Raw genomic sequence first — 19,368 nt, 5'->3', positions numbered from 1 at the left:
TGCAATAAGTAGCCTAGCCTTTCTGATTATCAGCCATAATATGCTTTTTCTCACACACACAAACACCACTGGTCACTCTTGAGAGTAGATCCTAGACTAATCCGGTTATAAAACCTTAAATGCCACCACGTTCCCAGAACACACAAGCACGTCGTTAGCCCGTTGTTGCCTTTGCGATGATCAAAAACAAATCAAGACACTAAGATTTATTGCTGTTGGTGAGAAGAGGGGGACGGGAAAGTTCCTCCGACCGGACGTTATGAGTTTGTCTGTGCCAGCCCGCGAAGTATGGAAAGAGTTGAGAACTAATCCGCTTGCAAAGTATGGTGTAGCTACTGCTGTGACAGCCATCAGTAAGTAAATTAAGCCCATTTCTGAATGACAGCGCAACTACCGTTTTGAAATGTTCAGTTTTGGCACTCGGGTAGACTACTGCCGAAAATATTAAGAAACTCGACTGTTAATCGAATGCAATTATTCGAAACTTGTATAGAACCACACAGCCTCGTTTCATTCAGCACTTCACCTAGGCTATAATCTGTCCGACGAGGAATGTAGCCTGCTATGTAATAGCATTTAATCTACGTGGCAGGAAGTCTGTCAAGTGTCTATTTTAATAAAAATATTTTAAATAGGGTAAACATGAAAATAGCACACACTTAAATTAATTTTAAATAAAAAGACTGAAATTGGTTTAGTTCCGCTGTATATCTTGACGGCGTGAGCTAAGAAATGTTACAAGATTATGGTGTCTTAATCAGGATAAAATCAGGCTTTAAGCATTCAGGCAACTCGCTGCTTGTTAAATGTGAAATTAGTTTAGCCTGTGTGCCCAGCTAATTTAAAGACACAGTGTGAGACACAATCCAACATCACTAGATTAATGTTTAAGACTTTCAAGTCTGAAACCTTTTAAAAGTGTTATTAATATATTCCAAAATCTAGGTAATTACATTTCTTTTAATACAAATTCAGGTTAAAGATTGAAGGCTATGGTGAAATGGCATAATGCTTATATTCAGATGGGTCATATCTGTTCCGGTGTTTTTGGACACATCACTCATTGTGTTCACCGTTGTATATGTGATATACTGTATATCTATATTAAATCCATGGTGTCAACGTATTGTGTCACAGATACTGAGATAAATTGTTGTCAGGATGGCTGTTCAAATACACATTAATACTCACCCAAACTGTACACGACTTTTGTCAAGATAAAGCACAATTAAACCTGTAATAGGGTGATTCTCCAACTATGGTACTTTCTCTGTCCTTGACAGATATAAAAAAAACTAAATAACATTTCCACTTTTTTTTTTCACCCACACTTACTACATGTTAAGGGGAACCTATATATAAAAAATGATTGTTCAATTATGTTGTTTTTTATACAATAGGAGGCATGTTATATGTGTTTTTTGCTGTTTTGCCTCTGTCCCTCGGCCAGACTTCAGGTCTTCAACCTTATCTAACTTAAAATCTAAAACTGATATCATTTTAAATTCAAACAGGAAGTGTGCATTATTACCCATTTCAATCAAATATAATACTTTTAGATATATTTCTTTTCAATTTGGCATATTTTAACCATGTTGAACACTTGTCCCTCGGGTTCACCGTCATTTCCACACCTCTGCATAAAATGCAGTCCCAGGCTCAGTCCTTTAGATTTGTATACTCAGTAACCATAGCAATTGATACTCTAGAGGGAAACACATGATTCAATGAAATTAACCTCCCAGCAGAGGTTACTGAATTTGAGATAAATCAAGGTAAATATGAGAAAAACCTCGAGTACGTTTATTGTTTGTCATTTCTGAACCGCTCATAACTCATTCCAACGAAAACATTTCTGCATTTTTACAACTGAATTTGGTGTAATTTGAGATTATGTAAAGCTAACTCTAAAAACTTACACGAGCAGGCTAGTCAAACATGAGATATTAAAGAAAAATGGAGAAAATGTCATTTCCACAACTGTCTTTTCCACAACCGTCTCCATGGACACCACCAGTCAAAAATCAAAAATCAAAAAATCAGCACAACCAACTTCAGGGCAGGTATCTAGGCATAATTAGGAAACAAATTATGCCAATAATATTTTAATTCAAAATGTTTCATTTTCTAAAAATGTCCAGGTCCAAAAAGTACCATAGTTGGAGAATCACCCAATAAAGGATTTGTAACCAGTTAATATAGTATCCTCTGTGCCTCTAGTTCTCCTGGTTGTAAGGCAAATGCCTGACAAAAAAGTCTGATACTATTTGACACAGGTCTGGTACTCCTGAGGAAGTGGATTGCAGGTGGAGTTTGCCGGAGTCGAATACGTCTTGATGGAAAAACAGTGGTGATCACTGGAGCCAACTCTGGAATTGGAAAGGAGACCGCCCGAGATTTGGCACTAAGAGGTAATGGCCATCCAACCAAGTGTGCACTTACTATACTGTGTTTGCACATTATACTGTGATCTACTTCTTAAGCTCCAAAATGTATGTATAAATATGTCTATGTGTGTGTGTGTACCATATGTAGGTTTGCAACTATGTAAGTCTGTATGTGCTTGACTGCTAGGAGCACGTGTGGTGATGGCTTGCCGAGACATGAGACGAGGTGAGAAAGCTGCATCAGAGGTCCGACGGTCAACGGGGAATGGGAACGTGGTGGTGCGACAGCTGGATCTGTCATCGCTTGCCTCTGTGCGGGAGTTCGCAAGCAAACTCAGTGCCACGGAGGACCGGCTCGACATCCTCATCAACAATGCTGGTGAGATGGCCTATGGAAATCCACCAATTATGTTTGTAGATGATAACATACTGTATAATGATAAGGCTAGTTCGGTGTGGGTGGTGAACAGAGTTGGGCACTCACAAATTCAGCGGGAGGAAGGTTGCCATAGTTTTATAGCTCCATCTATGTTCTTAGCCAACTAGTTCAATGTCGTAGTTTAGTATTTTTTATTTGAAGGAACTTTGCCATCTTACTCATGTTTGTCACATGACGTTTCTCACATGTGACATCTTTTTTGATTTTAAAAGAACTGGTGGAACAGCTGGTGTCTTCTTTCTACTTGATCAAAGCATGATTTTATCTCCTCTCTGGTTGGTGCCTCAACAGGTGTAATGATGTGCCCCAGGAGCCTGACGGAGGATGGATTTGAGACTCAGCTAGGCGTCAATCACTTAGCACACTTCCTCCTCACCATGCTGCTGCTGGACATGCTAAAAAGCTCCGCACCTAGTCGAGTTGTCAATGTATCTAGCATCACCCATGTGGGGGGTAAGAAGAAAATGCCTATTTTGCGTGCATGCCTATACAGAAATCATTTATATTTTAAAGATATATTTGTTACTTAAATTTTAAAGGTGCAGAATAGAACACAAAGGTGATAAAAAAAAAAAACCTTTTGTTTAGCGATATTTATCTTAACAAATTGTGTTCTTGAGGCTTTGTGAGCATGAAGCACCATTTCCTACCTCCTAAGTCCTCTTTGGAATATTTGAAAACTACAAGGACTAGCCCCTCTCCAACACATATACACACACAAGTCTTGCTGTTCACTGTTCCAAACAGAAGAGAAAAGTGCTTTCTTAACTTAAAAGAATGTCAGCTTTTTTTCTTAACTGGCTAATTTTGAGTACCACTGCTCTAGATATATGCAGAATATATGATCAAATCTCAGAAACAACAAATGCCAACAATATAACATTGATGCCCCAAATTCTTCTTGCAATCTGTGGCTTTTAGGAAAGATCAACTTTGAGGACCTCTTCTACAACAAGACCCCATATGACCCACTAGTGAGTTACAGACAGAGCAAGCTAGCCAACCTATTATTCTCTAGAGAACTTGCACGCAGAACACGAGGTAAGGGTTTCCCTGCTCCATCATCTACCTTACACTGATACTCTCTATATGACATCATTAGTCACTTCAAAGATTAATTGTAGATTTCAGAAACTGCTAGATTTTGGATGCAGACCAATATTGAGTTTGCAAACCTACATCATCAAAGCACAAATCAAGCGTTCAAATCGTATTGCATTATGGGGCTACAGGCAGCTTGGCAACCAAAACAGCGTTCTGTCGATCAGCTGATAACTGCGCCCTCTCACTGCCATTACCGCTAATACTTTTGTTTGTGACATTGCTAAAAAAAAACAACCAATGGACCCAAAAAAGGAGAATGAAGTAGGTTTATATCACGAAAAGCTGAACACCGGTGCTAAAGCGCAGTATTTGGATAACATAAAACATCTAAACATCTGTTTAGGCCTAACTGCATGTAAAAATGGTCTATTCTTCGGCTTTCAAAGTCAACCTGGGGCCAGAAAGAAAATGAGGTGTGACCAACATCAATAATTGTATAATGGCTTTTTTTAGGACATCCCATGGAAAGGTGAACAACACACAGTGTTCCGGAAAAGTTGGGACGTTTTTTAAATTTGAATAAAATGAAAACTAAAAGACTTTCAAATCACATGAGCCAATATGTTATTCACAATAGAACATAGATAACATAACAAATGTTTAAACTGACACATTTTACACTTGTATCCACTAAATGAGGTCATTTCAAATTTGATTCCTGCTACAGGTCGTCTGAACGTCTTCAAACTGTTTTAAAAAGAAGAGGAGATGTTACACCATGGTAAACATGCCCCCGTCCCAACTATTTTGAGACCTGTAGCAGGAATCAAACTTGAAATTAGCTAATTTTGTGCATAAAATTGTAATTTTTTTCTGTTTAAACATGTGTTATGTTACCTATGTTCTATTGTTAACTAAATATTGGCTCATGTGATTTGAAAGTCATTTAGTTTTCATTTTATTCAAATTTAAAAAACGTCCAAACTTTTCCTGGAATTCGGGTTGTATAATTTCATGACCATATAGATACATTTGTAAACAGATTGCCAGACCTATTTCCAGAAGATCGCTGGTTAATTTTAGGAGGAAATCTAAGCCACTTTGATAGGCTAGATTTGAGGATGAACTTTAAAAAAAAAAAAAAAAAAGGAATCAATCACAGGAAGTAAATTACAAATAACATATTTACCTGAGTCGTACGGAGGTGCTGAATCATTCATCTCTGCTTCAGGGCTGTTGTTGTCAGAGGATGGTGGTGGATGATCATTCGCTTGTCCTGCTGATGCTTTCTCCCCGCTGAGAGCTTGGTCTTGAGATCTCCTAACTCTCCCTCCAAACCGTGGAAATCTTTCTGTGCCTGCTGCTTTTACCTCTGTGTGGCCAAGGTTCAGAGAGGGTGCCCAGTCAGGATCACATTCTATCATTTCATAGGCGGGTCTGCCTGCAAACGCAAAAACTAAATATTCAGCTTGAAGGAACAGTGATTACTCAAAAGTGGTTGTGTAGGGACAAGCCTCACTCCACTGAACAACATTTCCCAACTGGAACCAAAAAACTACATCCCATGACAACTAAAAGCAAAAAAATGTCATCCCTCCAGTATTACATTAGTACCCCAGCACCAAACATCTAAAAGTGGTAAAAAAATCCATGTCAGAACTTAAAGTAACAATATGTAAAATAACAGCTTGAAAAAAATTGTGCCGCTACAATTACTTTTAATATGGAGAATGGCCTCTCCGCCATTGCCATCGGGGGTCTGTAAGGAAAATACTGTGGTATGTAAGATTTTTGCCGCCCGGTCCTTTGTGTCTGAACATGCGCGACTAGGATCAGCTGGTGAGAGTCACTATCGGAATCGCTTTTACTCGTTGGCGAGAGCTGAAAGACACATTTGGATACAAGTTCAATTCAGAGCTAGCCATCTTTTCTTGACTGTGTTAGCAAAGTATTTGATTTGCTAGTTTGTCATAAACGAGGAAGGCAAATCTCAACAGCAGGGGTCTTCAACGTTTTTCAGGCCAGGGACCCCCAAACTGATGGCGAGATGAGCAGGGACCCCTAATATATAAATTGCATAACATTTTGTTTATAATATACTGGGCTTAGTGCCATATAAACATAGCTACCCTGTTATTGTGCATTCAATACTAAGCTATTCAAATAATACAAAGGTTAATTTATTCATTAACATTTATATTTTTTAACATTGAATTTAACCTAACATTTTTGAACAATGAATTTAACTTAACAATTTTTAACATTGAATTTGACTTAACATTTTTTTACATTGAATTTAATTTAACATTTAACAACATGAAAGGTACAGAGTGGCCGTGCCACTGCCATTTATAAACATACATCTTGCATACAACTCTGAGCTAACAATTAATAACAACTTATTAAAATAATTCACAGATATATGTTTTTATTTCATCATACATAAAGAAGGGACAGTGAATCCTCAAGCATCGGTCGATGGCACACATCGTCCCACAATAGCGAGATGTATCTTCTTTTCAATAACTCCTGACTGACACGATCCAACGGATGACGGGGGAGGAGTCTGGCGCATGGGGTTGTGTTGACAACAGAAACAGAGTCAAAGTGAGATTGACAGGTCAACAAACCAATCACACCGCTAGAAAGTTGTTAACCTTGTAGGTAGTAGCATGCTAACATTAGATAGGGGGCTCATACACCTCGCAAACCTCTCAGACTTATTTTTCAGTTACAATTAACGTTTTTTAACCTTGTACAGTGTCTATTTCTCGGTGACATTTTTTTAAAAGCAAAAAAATTCAAACTAACAACTTATAGGTACAAACAAGACCAGCTACGGAGAATGGTCCGCCATCTTTTATTTTTGATCTTTGCGCTCTTTAGACTTGAGCATAAACGCGATCTGATTGGCTAGTGCTTGTGCTGTCGTATTTGCATGAAAGGTGCTGTGAAAGGTGCTGCCCAGCTTGAGAGGTCGTTTACATGGAGCCTAGTTTGTCAAACTAATACAGATAGCTAATACAGATAGCCTATCATGTAGACAAGCACTCTCTATCCGCACTCTCTATCCGCAACGATCGAAATCTGGGGTAGAAAGTGAGAAGATTTGAATCGGTATGGGGGCTGGTTTTCGTCTGCACGGATTTACGCACCCTGATGATTTCATTGTCCCACGTGGTCGCATCGCGACCTCAAGCTAAACTCCTATTCACATAGACATACAGTATATGTCTATGCTTATTCACCCCATTACTTCCCCTCATAACAGCAACAACAATTTAAATGTGTGACGTGGCTCCTTTTTCGTGACTTACCTTTTTCTACTGTGCTTAGTTGTTTCTATTGGGATAGTGTGCTGTTTTACCTACATGTGGATAGTTTTTCGTGGTCTTACTTAGCCACGCAATTTTTGAGACCAGCCATAACACCTGACACAACCGGCATTATTTAATAACTGAATGGGTTGCCATGGCGCAGCCAGTGAGGCAGTACTCTAGCTTAAAAACAAATATTTTCTTCCTTTTACCTTGCTGCTATTACACGTGAATTTGGGTAACGGCATTTATACAAGTGTATCTCCCATCTACCTAAATCGATGTGGTTAGAAAGGGATAACATTGTCAATCAACACTTTAATCTATCTGTTTAATCTATTTGCATTAGACCATTGTACAAAACCGCTTATTGAAAGTGTCAGCAATAGCCTATGAGCAAATCTGACGTACAAATATGTATTATAGACGTAAGGTTTTAAAATAATCAATTAATTACAAAATCCTCCTCCACACATTTAAGGCAATCCATAACCTCGCCCCTCCATACCTCTCTGACCTCCTCCACATCAATGTCCCTACCCGGTCTCTCAGGTCTGCCTCCTCCATCACCCTCCATCACCCTCCACCATGGGATCCAGAGCCTTCAGCCGCTCTGCCCCTCACCTCTGGAACTCCCTCCCCCCTGACATCAGGAACATTGACCCTATCTCAATCGCTCTTTTTCACACACAAATCAAAACACACCTGTTCAAGCAAGCCTATAACCTGTAATGTATTGTAACCTATTGTAACCTGTATTATGTATAATTCAATGTTTTATTCAATGTTGTAAGGCGACCTTGGGTGTCTTGAAAGGCACCCTATAAAATAAATGTATTATTATTATTATTATTATTATTATTATAATAAAGATGAATGCTAAGTTAGCTCTTGTCCTTTCAGACAATGATAGCTAGCATTAACGTCACTTCAGGGGTACATTAGGTGAAGGACAAAGCCCTCAACAATAGCATTCATTTGTTGTTAGTAATAAAACCATGAAATAGGAAGCAATTGTTATGAAACCACACCACTTACATTGTGGTGTCTCGTACTCAAGCAGACTCTCCAAGACAACTCAGACATTTCATGTTGCACATTGCTTTGTTGAACTGTTCCAAACTCTTTATTATCAATACAAAATAGAATTCATTTTCGCATAACCTACAGTCTGCTCTGACCACCGATTTTCTTAACCACCATAATGTGTTGCTGTATAGATTAAATGTAGGCTATGCGGCTAGGCTACACGTTGCTAATAGGAGCTTGAGTAATGACATGTTACTCCATGTGATCCTGTCTTCTTCTAGGTTTTTTCAGTTGTCTGTTGCAAAAAAAGCAAAATAAAGCGACACCAGCAGGCGTGGGGGATGTACTACAGCCCGTTCAACACAATCTGCTGCCTCCGTGTTTACGCAAATCTCTCGTTACCAGGCTCCGTATTTATGAAATTAAAAGATTCGATTGGTGTGAAAAATAAATCCGATTCGGTGACCCTAGGCTTCTTGTGTACATAGCCTGAGAGAGTTCCTGTGGGTAGCTGACTGAAAGATAACGTCTTCTCGATCAATTTATATGTTCGCTACAATATGTTGGATTTATGTTAATGTGAATTTAAAGGGAAAAAATAAATACAATTCTGATTCGGAAGACATTTAAATTTGTGGAGATAAATTGGTTGAATTCTTTTTTTTTTTTTTTTTTTTTTTAAGATTTCACGACCCCCCTGCAGTACCCCCCACAAGCCAAAAACTACTTATTACTGCTTTAAGACAAAATAAACCTGGCAAACTGAAACTCAATTTTCACAAGTGTCGTCTAACATGCTACACTAGCTTTAGGTGACGGAGTTGTTATGGTTAGCACTTAGCAGAGCTTACTTGTGTATCTAGTTAGCAGAGCTAACTTGCGTAACAGTGCTTACCTGCAAGCCAACAACCCATGTAGGCTAAGTCACGCAAGTTGTAACCACAAAACATTATAGTAAATTTGAGTTATTTATGACTTACCTTTGTGAAAATGCTTTGAACACACCTCCATGTATGGAGGAGTATAGTCGAAGGTGATGTTAGGTCTCCTGACTGCTGCTACCCATGCCATCCGTCGCCTCTTTGTAACATCTGAAACATGACTAGTGCTGTTTTTCTTCCACGCAGGAAAACGATAAAAGCTTATTCCTGGGTTGATCCGTTGTCTTCGATGGTCGTGAGAACGGCTACTGCAGTTTATTACACAGCAACTCCTTGTCATCTTCCTTGTAATGGGATCGAGTCAAAATTCAAAACAACCTTGCTTTGCTCCGGTTACTCATCTGCCCTGCCCTGCCCTATTTACCCACAATGCTTTGCGTCTGAACACGACAATACTTAGAATCATGTTTTACATTGAGTTAGCTGTTGACAGCATAAATGTGTGATAATTGATATTTTAGGTTCTGACGCTTACATGCATGAAATACAGTTGCTATTGACTAGTGGCTCCAGCACCAACAGTGCTAATTCAGCCCCACACTTACCCTTTTGTCCACTCACAGAGAGCAAGGCTAGTGTGTATCACAGGTGACAAACTACATTCTCTTCTGCCATTTCAGCCTTTGGGGTGTCTGCGTTTGCTCTGCACCCCGGGGTGATCCGGACAGAGCTGGGGCGCTACGTGGAGACACGATACCCTCTTCTGAGTGCCCTGCTACGGGCACCTGCCTTGCTTCTGATGAAGACCCCAAAACAAGGCGCACAGACCACAATATACTGTGCTGTCACTGAGGACCTGGAGATACACACCGGCTGCTACTTCAGGTATCAGAGCCACTGACGGCTTGCTCAGAGTTGATGGATCCCAATTCACTTTGAATGGGTTGACCTCATCCGTGAGTCTGTGCATGGCTAGGGGATGAGACGGTGTGAATGTTACGAATATGAGTAGAATGGGATGTATGTTTTGATGTCAGTGTTGGGGAGCAGTGCTTTAAAAAGTAACTTCAGAATCTAAAATAGTTCTATTAAACATGTATATACCTTACATTACAATGTACTTACTACAATGTTTGCATGACCAGACTTAAAAACACTGCATAATGCCATGAACAAGCTGAGTATCTTATCACACCACAACACTTTTTGAGGTACATTTGCGTAAACTTGCTAGGTTTGATACACAAACTTCTGGGCCATGTGTTGAGCTGTTGTATGCCTCTTTTTACGTAGTGACTGCAAGCTGAAGGAGCCGGCTCCGGAGGGGAAGGATGATCTAGCCGCCATGAGGCTTTGGGACTTTAGTGCCAAGTTGGTGGGCTACAATGAAGAGGACTGAGACCACTAAGCCATGCTCTTAATAATAACAGAGAGCCATGCAAAACTGTTCCCCCAATCAAATGAATGCTGTTCCTGTCGTTCTACTCAATGCTTACTCATTATGCTGGTCTTAATGGTTCCTGTCACCTAGGTTAGCAGGTCTGCTTGGGAATGGTGCTATGTAACTCAAGAGTTGGACTACATATGTTTGTACTCTTGTAGCTAAAATCAACGTGTATAGCATAATTTTCAGATGGCATCAGGATATGTTGTGATAATATGTTCTTTAGATTCCTTGCCTGTGTCAGGGGCCTACAGTAGGCCTACCCTATGTTCAGAGTGCATTTAAGTCTCTAAGCAATCCTCATCCTTTCCCCTGGATCCCAGCCTTACTTACTCTTTAAATACAGTGCTCGAGCAGTGATATGTTGCTCACAAAAGAGCATGACAAATCATATTAGAGTCAATTTGATGATTGCAAATATACATCTTGTGTTAATTTAATAGATGAATTTGAATTATTCATGTTAAGTTATTTATTGTGGAAGACTCCCTAATCATTTGATTGTGTATAATAAAATGTACAATTTATGACATTGTGGGTCCACTTTATTCATTTTTATATCATGGTTATTTAAAACGTTATGTTTGTTTGTATAAGCCACTGTAGGCTCTGGTGGGAATAGCCTTGCTAGATAATATTGATTATTAAGTTAAGCCTTAATTGTTTTTTAATACCAAAATTACATGACTACAATAAAAGAATGAGAAACAACACTTGTGTCACATTTTGGCCCAGTACTTCCACTTCCTTGTCCTACCCTGGATCCTGGACGACTGACAAGGAAGGTGCCCCATCACCAGTGCCTGTTCCTGCACACCTGCTACCACTCACATCATCAACCACAGTTTTTAAGCCATGCCAGGACCATCCCACCTTGCCAGATTATCTCACTTTTTGCCGTTTTGTTGTGAAGCCTGTTACTTTTTCTGTTGTTTTGACCCAAGCCTGTATCCTAGGTCTGTGAAGTTTGTCTAACCCTTTGGAACTTCTTCCTGGATCTCTTGCCCTTTGTTACCAACCTAGGCCTGTTTTTACCACATGAGTTTTCTGTCAATCTCCTGGTTGCCCTTGACCGGTTTTTGTCTACCTCTTTTTGTGTCTTTTTTAAAGGCTTTCCTGTCGTGATCTATTTTCATAAAAAAAAACGTCCATTGAGTCTCCCTTTGGCTTCTTTATTACTAATTAGGCCTTACTGACCCAGACCACTTGACATGGCAATAGATTTTTCCAAATGGTTTACTTTGGCTTTGATGATTGTTTTTGTCGCTGAGGTTAACTCCATCCTTTCAGCAGCGGTAATAAGTTAGCCGGACGTTCGATATTCGACAGATATTCGTGAAATTTGGCTGATATCTGGCATAATAGTGAAACGGTATGAAATTGAGTTTTTTAAATATTCACCAAAAATCAATAAAAAGATATTTTTACATTCTGATTGTTGTAGTAGTTGCCAATGGTATGCAGCTACTTACTACTACTAGCTACTTAATATTTTAAACATTCAAATTTATATTGCTTCACTACGATGGCGGATATCAATAAAATGTCACCTATAGGGTCATTCTACAGAAACGTCCACTTTTCTGTCCCTAGACTTCACAGGGCAGTAGCATTCTAAAAAAACTAAAATGTAGGGATTTATTTACATTTTAAGACACGCAAACAACATGATATTTGAACAATTATACCCTTTTGAACCACTTATTAGTCAGTATTTCTTTTCAACCATTTTAGTATTTCTCCAAGTATGCCCGAAAATGCATGTCCCCGCTGTCATGCTGGGAAACTGAGGGCTTTATTTTTTAATGGAAAATGTATACTTTATTAACTTAACTGCTGTTATGTGTCCACAAAACTCCAATATATCACACAAAAAACACAATATTGCAAATGAATATGATAAAATATTAAAAAATACATAGTAAATGTGTATGTCCCCTGGATTCATGTCACTGGCGTTACCGTATGTAAGTAAACGCCTATTATTGGCAACTACTACAGCAATTGGAATGAGAAAATATCTTTCGGTTGAGTTTTGGTGCATATTTTAAATATTTTAATGCATGCTGTTTCACTATGTTGGCAGATATGAGGAAGATTTCACCTGTAGTATGTAGTTGCCTACCACTGGCAACTACTACAGCAATCAAAATGAGAATATAGCCTATATGCAATCAGAATGCGAACACGTCTTTCGAAAACGAATATCTGTCGAATATCGAATGTCCGGCTAACTTATTACCGCTCCTTTCAGCAGTGAGTTGCAAAGCCAGCAAAGTAAAGTAAACTATCAATCCTGTGTAAAACCTCTACCATCACCTTGAAATTGTTCAAGAAAGAAGGGATGCTGCAGTTTTACTATCTCCGCTTCTGGGCCAGCTATTGTCTTAAGGCCTTCAGCCCTTCACGCTGCTCCTCCAGCAGCTGGAATCGGCTGGAATCATGGTGTGTAGCAAGTGCAAGGCTAAAACAGAATCTGAAGTCATTAGTAATCCATACACTCTACACATCTGCAAATCAGCATCTGTGTTACCAAATAACTGCAAAAATGGCCTTAATGTGCAGGCTACCTGCTTCTCTGGGCAGTCTTCTACCATTGAGTAACTGCAGGAATAAGGTCAAAGGTAACACTGAATGTTGTGGCAGCAAATTAACCTTTACAAATAACCATGCACACTCGTGGACTCATGCTTTTTATCTTGTTCTCTCATGCCTCGCTTTTGGGGTGGACTTCAACAAAGTGGCAGGACTTCTGACTTCTAGTCAGTAGCCTACTTTGCATGCAAATGGTAAATAGATATTACTGTAAGTCAATGTTTTTGAATTTGAATTTCCGACAGTAGGCTATGTGAGACAGTACGTGTTTAATATTAATTGTGGGGGGAAATGGTTAAGCCATTTCTTTATGATAATTGCTTTGGAATGAATTACCACAGTTAGGAACGGATACACCATTATGGTGACTTCCACAGATAGAGTTGGTTTGAAGGGGAATGTTATCATAAGTGGATCAGCAATCTTCCGATTGTGAGAGAAAAGCTTATCACATGATCAACGAGACATATTTTTTTTTACATAGGTCAACAGCACAACAGGTCTTACAAAGGAGCTGATGGCAGGTGTGTTCAGAACCAAAAGTGATGGTTAGAGTTAAATGTCTATGCCGTGGATGGGCGCCTTCGGGAAAGGTCTAGACCTTTCCAAAATGGCGCAAGATAAACACCACTTCAACCCCCGTGGTGCATTGTGGGTTATTGACACCGGAAGTTTTCGTTTTTTGTATAGGATGCAACAACCATTCAACAGGAATTTGGCTTGCTAGCAAGGAGATTAACTATGAAAAAGGCGCCCAGGGGAACTTCTGTTTGTTGAAAAGGATTGTCATTACCGATAGTCATCACCGAAGGTGTCATAAACTTCTACTAATGTTATGGTAAACCGATTACTTTCTTTTCGTGTAGAAAAGGTCTTAGGAAGCAATTTTCATGAATAGCTCACGTTAGCTAGCAAGCTAAGTTGCTTGACTGGCCAACCAGAGAAAAACAGTTCCATGGGAGTTTAGTTTCATAAATTAGCCTGCTGGTTATCAACCTTACATTGCCCAAAGTACCCTAACATTCCAAGACATAATGCCGCTGGGGTTGAAGCCATGTTGTGCGGTATGCAAAACAAATTCGTCTTCTATGTGGAAGAAAGGAAACCAGGGGGAAATTCTGTGCAATAACTGCACAGTGAAGAGCACAAGCGGTGGACCCTCCGGACCGTCAGCATCCTCCAACGTACAACAAAATAATGGCGGAGGAAAACAGGTATATGGTCGTCAATACTAATAGGAAAACGCTGGTAAAGTTAATGATTGTGTCGACGTTACAAATACTTTGTCTAAACCTTGACATTATAGTATATCGATTTCAACCATTTTCCATCTTGGACGCAGTCCAAGCAGGAGATCCACAGAAGATCAGCACGATTGAGAAGCACAAAGTACAAAGCGCCAGTTTCTGAGAAGAAGGTCTCGACTAAAGGAAAAGGCAGAAGACATATCTTCAAACTGAAAAATGTAAGTAGTATATCACTCGGTGAAACGTTTTCTCTGGCGAATTACGGTAGTAGGCTTTAATTGATCTCTGTGTGTTTTTTTTTTTCTTTTTTTTTTCATTTTCTTTTTTGTTTTTTAGCCAATCAAAGCTCCGGAGTCAGTTTCAACAATCATTACATCAGAGTCTATGTTTTACAAGGTAAGTTAAATCTCTCGGCAACCATGCTACAAAACATGTGCGTGTCCAATTAACTGACATTCATTCCATCTTCGTAGGGGGTGTACTATCAAACAGGGGACGTAATCAAAGTCTTAGACGAAGATGATGGAAAGCCATATTTCGCCCAGATCCGTGGGTTCATTCAGGACCAGTATTGTGAAAAGAGTGCTGCATTGACCTGGCTGATTCCAACACAGGCCAGTCCAAGAGATTACTTTGACCCAGGCACTTACATCATTGGTACGTGCTTGTAGTATTATTGCTACTTCTATCATTGCAGTTGTCTCCAATGAAGATCATCTGCCATTATTAACGACATTTATTCATTCTTCCTCTGCAGGCCCAGAAGAAGATTTGCCAAGGAAGATGGAGTATCTTGAGTTTGTGTGCCATGCACCTTCAGAGTACTTCAAGTCAAAGAGCAGTCCCTTTCCAACCATGCCTTTACGTCCCGAGAAGGGATACATTTGGACACACATTGGACCTACCCCTACTGTTGCAGTCAAGGAAACAATTGGTGGTGGCAACTAGCCTTTTTTTGTGATCATGCAAAGGACGCACATTTGCATAAAAGGGTGCATCATTGACCTGAACTAAGGAAGGTACTTGACAACAAAGTACTGTGTCATCTGTTCACAGTATTATTTATACGCTTTTTACGGAGTGACATTAAATGACATTGGGACACTGGGACATTGGGATCAGTATTTCTGAAGCTTGAGAGGTGCCTTTTTTTTTTTTTTAAATAGGTAGAACATATGGAGTCACTTTCTGCTCATTTGCTGTTTTGTGAAACAAAATAAATGTAGTGGGTGTCTTGTCCTTTTTTGTTACTTTACTAATCTACAGATGTTTTTCATCAAAAGGTACTTGTTTCACTGATGCTCTGACATTGAACACATACTCTGATGAATTGAATAGCAAAAGCTCTTAATGCTTGATTCCAACAGTAGCAGTTTAAAGGGGGAGTTGATGTAGTTTCCAAGGAGTTGGAGTTAATCTACTAGTTTGCCTCAAAATCTGAATAGCTGGAGTAAAGCATTCACAAAAAGTGTGCTTTTAAGAGAGGATGAAATGGAACAAGTCTCTCAAATGATAAGAAATCTATGGTCACCAGGGGGCACTGTTCTGGCGCCATATCGCTGTTTAGAGGCGGCGAATCCGATGTTGCGTATTATTAGGTCTAGCTGAAAGATTTGGGCAAACCTGCGGCTGCTGATTTTGTCCACTGGGTTGTTGGTCGTCCTTTCAAATTCACGGATTCCTTAAAGGCACCCAGTGCAACTTTATAGGCTTGAGACTCGAAAAATAAACATTCAATTTCTAGTCTTTTTTTTACACGTAGTAAGTTTCAATAACTCCATACCATTACATATTAACATTCAAGCAAAGATGAGACGTCGTTGTGTGGTGAGAACTGATAGAAAATCGTAAACAACAACAATCGCCGGTAGGGAGAGGCCATTTTTCCATTGACTGGAATCCTGCTTTATTTATTGGTGGCGGCTAGTTTTAGCGCTCTTTTTGACGCCCAAAGTATCAAATAATGATGCAAATGTGCTAATATGGTGAAGTAAATGTCAATATCATAAAGATTGTCTTATCCAGAATATTTCCATTTTGATGCCCTAATGTTGCACTGGGTGCCTTTAATTCCCATTCTATATGCAAGGAATGATCCTCTTCAGTTTGAAAGTGAGAACGAATAGATTTAAATCGTATGGAAATGGGGAAATTCCAGTCAAAACATGATGCATGGCTATTCTAAAAAATAATTGAAGAATGTCTTGAAATAGGCTTATCACATAATGTCCATGCAGTCTTTAAGCCTAGAGAAAATCCAGAGGGTAAGTTACAAAACAAACTAGAAAATGCATTTCCTGAAGGAAATACCAGTGCATGAAATGCAAAAGTTAAGAAAGGAAGAATAAAAGAGTGAAAGAAGGAAAGAAGAAAGGAAAGGAGAGTAAAAGAAGAAAGGATGTCATAATGGCCCATTGTAAGTCAATGGGAAAATTTGTATCGTTTTTATTTAATATCTTAAAAAGTATAAAGTTTGGAAAAGTGAAAAATACATAGCATAAGTGTCCTTTACAAGACCTACGCGCCAACGTTTGAATGAAGTTTATGAGTTAAGCGGTTTGAGCTGAATTAATCGCTATTAAATTAAAAGGTAACAAGAATAAGAAGAAGAAGAAGAAGAAGCCTAGGAATAACAATACAGGGCATTTCATGCACTGTAACTAGTTTTAAAAGGTTTTCCTTTTAACTCCCCTATTTTACATTGACTATATGGAGAAATATGCAGATCACCGTAAAATCTCACTGATTGACCTAAAACTGGAAGTTATTACTTCTGGTGTTTTCACGGCTTCCTATTATTTCTATGTACATATTGTTGTTATCTATAACATTTGGAATAAAAAAAATATGTACGTTATCAAGAATAGTAACAATAGGCCTCATTCTGGAACGCAGTTGAGAAGAATTTAAGGACTTTCTTCTGAACTCCACTTCGGCGGATTTAGGAAAACATTTGCCATTCTCGATAGTTTTCTCATCTGGGATTTCTTCTGAACTTCAGAAGACTTTCAGAAGGCGAAATAGCAGTCATAAATCTTCTCAAATACGATTCCTTCGGGCCTTCTTGTGGTTATTTGAGGAATCGCATTTGAAAAAACTGTCCGTGTTAAAAGGGTAAACGGTTGAATTTGTGAGAACCCGCTGGTGATTGCGTTCGCGTCAACTCTACAGACATCCTCGGATTAAAATAATTATAATTATAATAAATACGAGAATATTTGTATCATCAACAATTACGTTTCACATTTATAGTAAAATTCTACGAGGCATCGTGATGTGATTAAATAAATAAAAGGACTACACCAGGATGCTAATCCAGACTATTCTTATTGTAGATCCACGTTGGTGGAATGAACTGCCTAGCTAGCATTACCAGAGCAGGCACGTCCCTCTCTACCTTAAAGAAGCTTTTAAAGACCCAACTCTTCAAAGAGCACCTCCCTAGTGCTGACACTTTGACAAGTGCTTGACTTGCACTTACACAGTAGACGTTCAGTTATGGAAGAGCTCATTCAAGCTTTTTGCAGTGCTTTTTCTGTGGTTGTTTCTATTCTTTATCAGTGGATTTATTTATCACTCTTCCTCTCCGCTTCATTTCCTCTCCACCACTCTCCCCCTCTCTCTATCGTTCTTCCTCCAGGAATTATGTATGAGAGAGTTTGAGCGAGAGCGGCCTGTCCATTAGAGGGGAAATAGAAACCCAGACCTCTCATCAGTACAACTACAATGTGTTATTTCCCTGCCATTAGTGAAACTGTCTCTGATGCATTCTCAAGCCATGCCCAGTCTAACTTCATATTAAATGTTCTGCTGACACGTTTTTATTGCTTTCTTGAAAAGACAACACGTGAAAACAGTAAATAAGAGGGATTCAAATTATACAAATAACTCTCCCTTCCCCCCTCCCGCCTCCCAAGACCCAGACAACCCTTAAAAAAAGGCAAGATCAAAGTCCGTACACATACATATATGTATACACTGAAGAAGAAAAAGACAAAACAAAAAAACAATAGATAAACAAAAAAATAAGACAAAAAAGGGGGGGGGGGATTCCTAGATTATGGATGTTTGTGTGTATTAGGCTGAGGCTGTGTGTGTGTATGGGGGCACAAAGTCATACTTGGGAAACTAGAAGGGGCTAGAGCCCCAGCTTAGCTACAACAGGCATCTACAAGGCAACAGGGTGATAGAGGACTCCTCATCACCCTTAAGGGGCTTGCATGGATACCCACTTCACTTTGGACCAGACGGTGTCCCACCAAGCCCTTCAGCTCACCCTAGTGGTATTTTTATGCCAATAACCCAGAGACACATGCACCACCATCATCATGAGCACCATCTTCATCATTACTACCAAGCATGAGAGGGAGAACTCAACTCATTTTTGTAGTCAAAAGATGAATTCATTCTGCTTTGAATCTAAGTAATACATAAGTCTTACTACCTTGATCTCAAAATGTTGTCTTTGATATTTTATATACTTAATGCAGTTTTTATTTTCTTGATAAAATGGAAATAGAGGTTTAGATCCATCCAAAGTACCTGCTTTGTGAATTTAACATTTGCGTTTACATCACGAACTTCAGGTTTAAATCGCTGCTCCCGTCAGTGGTTGGTCGGTGTATTACACTGATGGAAATTGATATAGTCATATAATTACCACTGCATTGCAAGCATGTATGCTCTCTTGTGTGTGTGTGTGTGTATCGACAGTCTGGCCTCACCCTCACACATGGCCTATGCTAAATAAGTTTCAGGAACAAATACTCATGGAACATTTCCAGACATCCCCTCTCTCCAAGGTGATGTAATACACATCACCTTTTTACCATGATTCCTTTGTGTGTGCATGTTCCGGAACCTTCCGTGGGGGGGTGGGGGTCACCTCACCTCTCCTCCCACTCACAAGCCCCCTGCCCCACCACTCACCTGTAACACACCCCTATGATCTATGACCTCCCACAGCTGACCTTAATTAAACTGCC

General features: G+C 39.4%; 2 protein-coding genes across 2 annotated transcripts; both read left to right on the top strand.

Moving 5' to 3' along the window:
- Positions 1-316: 316 nt before the first annotated feature.
- LOC308381352 (retinol dehydrogenase 13) lies at positions 317-10,496 on the top strand (the record flags this gene model as incomplete). Its single annotated transcript, XM_080858907.1, has 7 exons — positions 317-353; positions 2,277-2,411; positions 2,575-2,766; positions 3,118-3,279; positions 3,748-3,867; positions 9,778-9,982; positions 10,391-10,496. The coding sequence occupies exons 3-7, from the start codon at positions 2,589-2,591 to the stop codon at positions 10,494-10,496; spliced, it is 771 nt and encodes a 256-aa protein (XP_080715033.1). The 5' UTR covers positions 317-353; positions 2,277-2,411; positions 2,575-2,588.
- A 3,354-nt stretch (positions 10,497-13,850) lies between these two features.
- Positions 13,851-15,388, top strand: gatad1 (GATA zinc finger domain containing 1). The gene is made up of 5 exons (XM_080859035.1): positions 13,851-14,350; positions 14,479-14,601; positions 14,720-14,779; positions 14,857-15,040; positions 15,141-15,388. The coding sequence occupies exons 1-5, from the start codon at positions 14,171-14,173 to the stop codon at positions 15,329-15,331; spliced, it is 738 nt and encodes a 245-aa protein (XP_080715161.1). The 5' UTR covers positions 13,851-14,170; the 3' UTR covers positions 15,332-15,388.
- The last annotated feature ends 3,980 nt before the right edge of the window (positions 15,389-19,368 follow it).

Source organism: Sprattus sprattus, assembly GCF_963457725.1.
Source record: "Sprattus sprattus genome assembly, chromosome: 20".
NCBI classification, from domain to species: Eukaryota; Metazoa; Chordata; class Actinopteri; order Clupeiformes; family Clupeidae; genus Sprattus; species Sprattus sprattus.
Note: the sequence above shows the minus strand (reverse complement) of the source record. Positions and strands in the feature narration are given on the sequence as shown.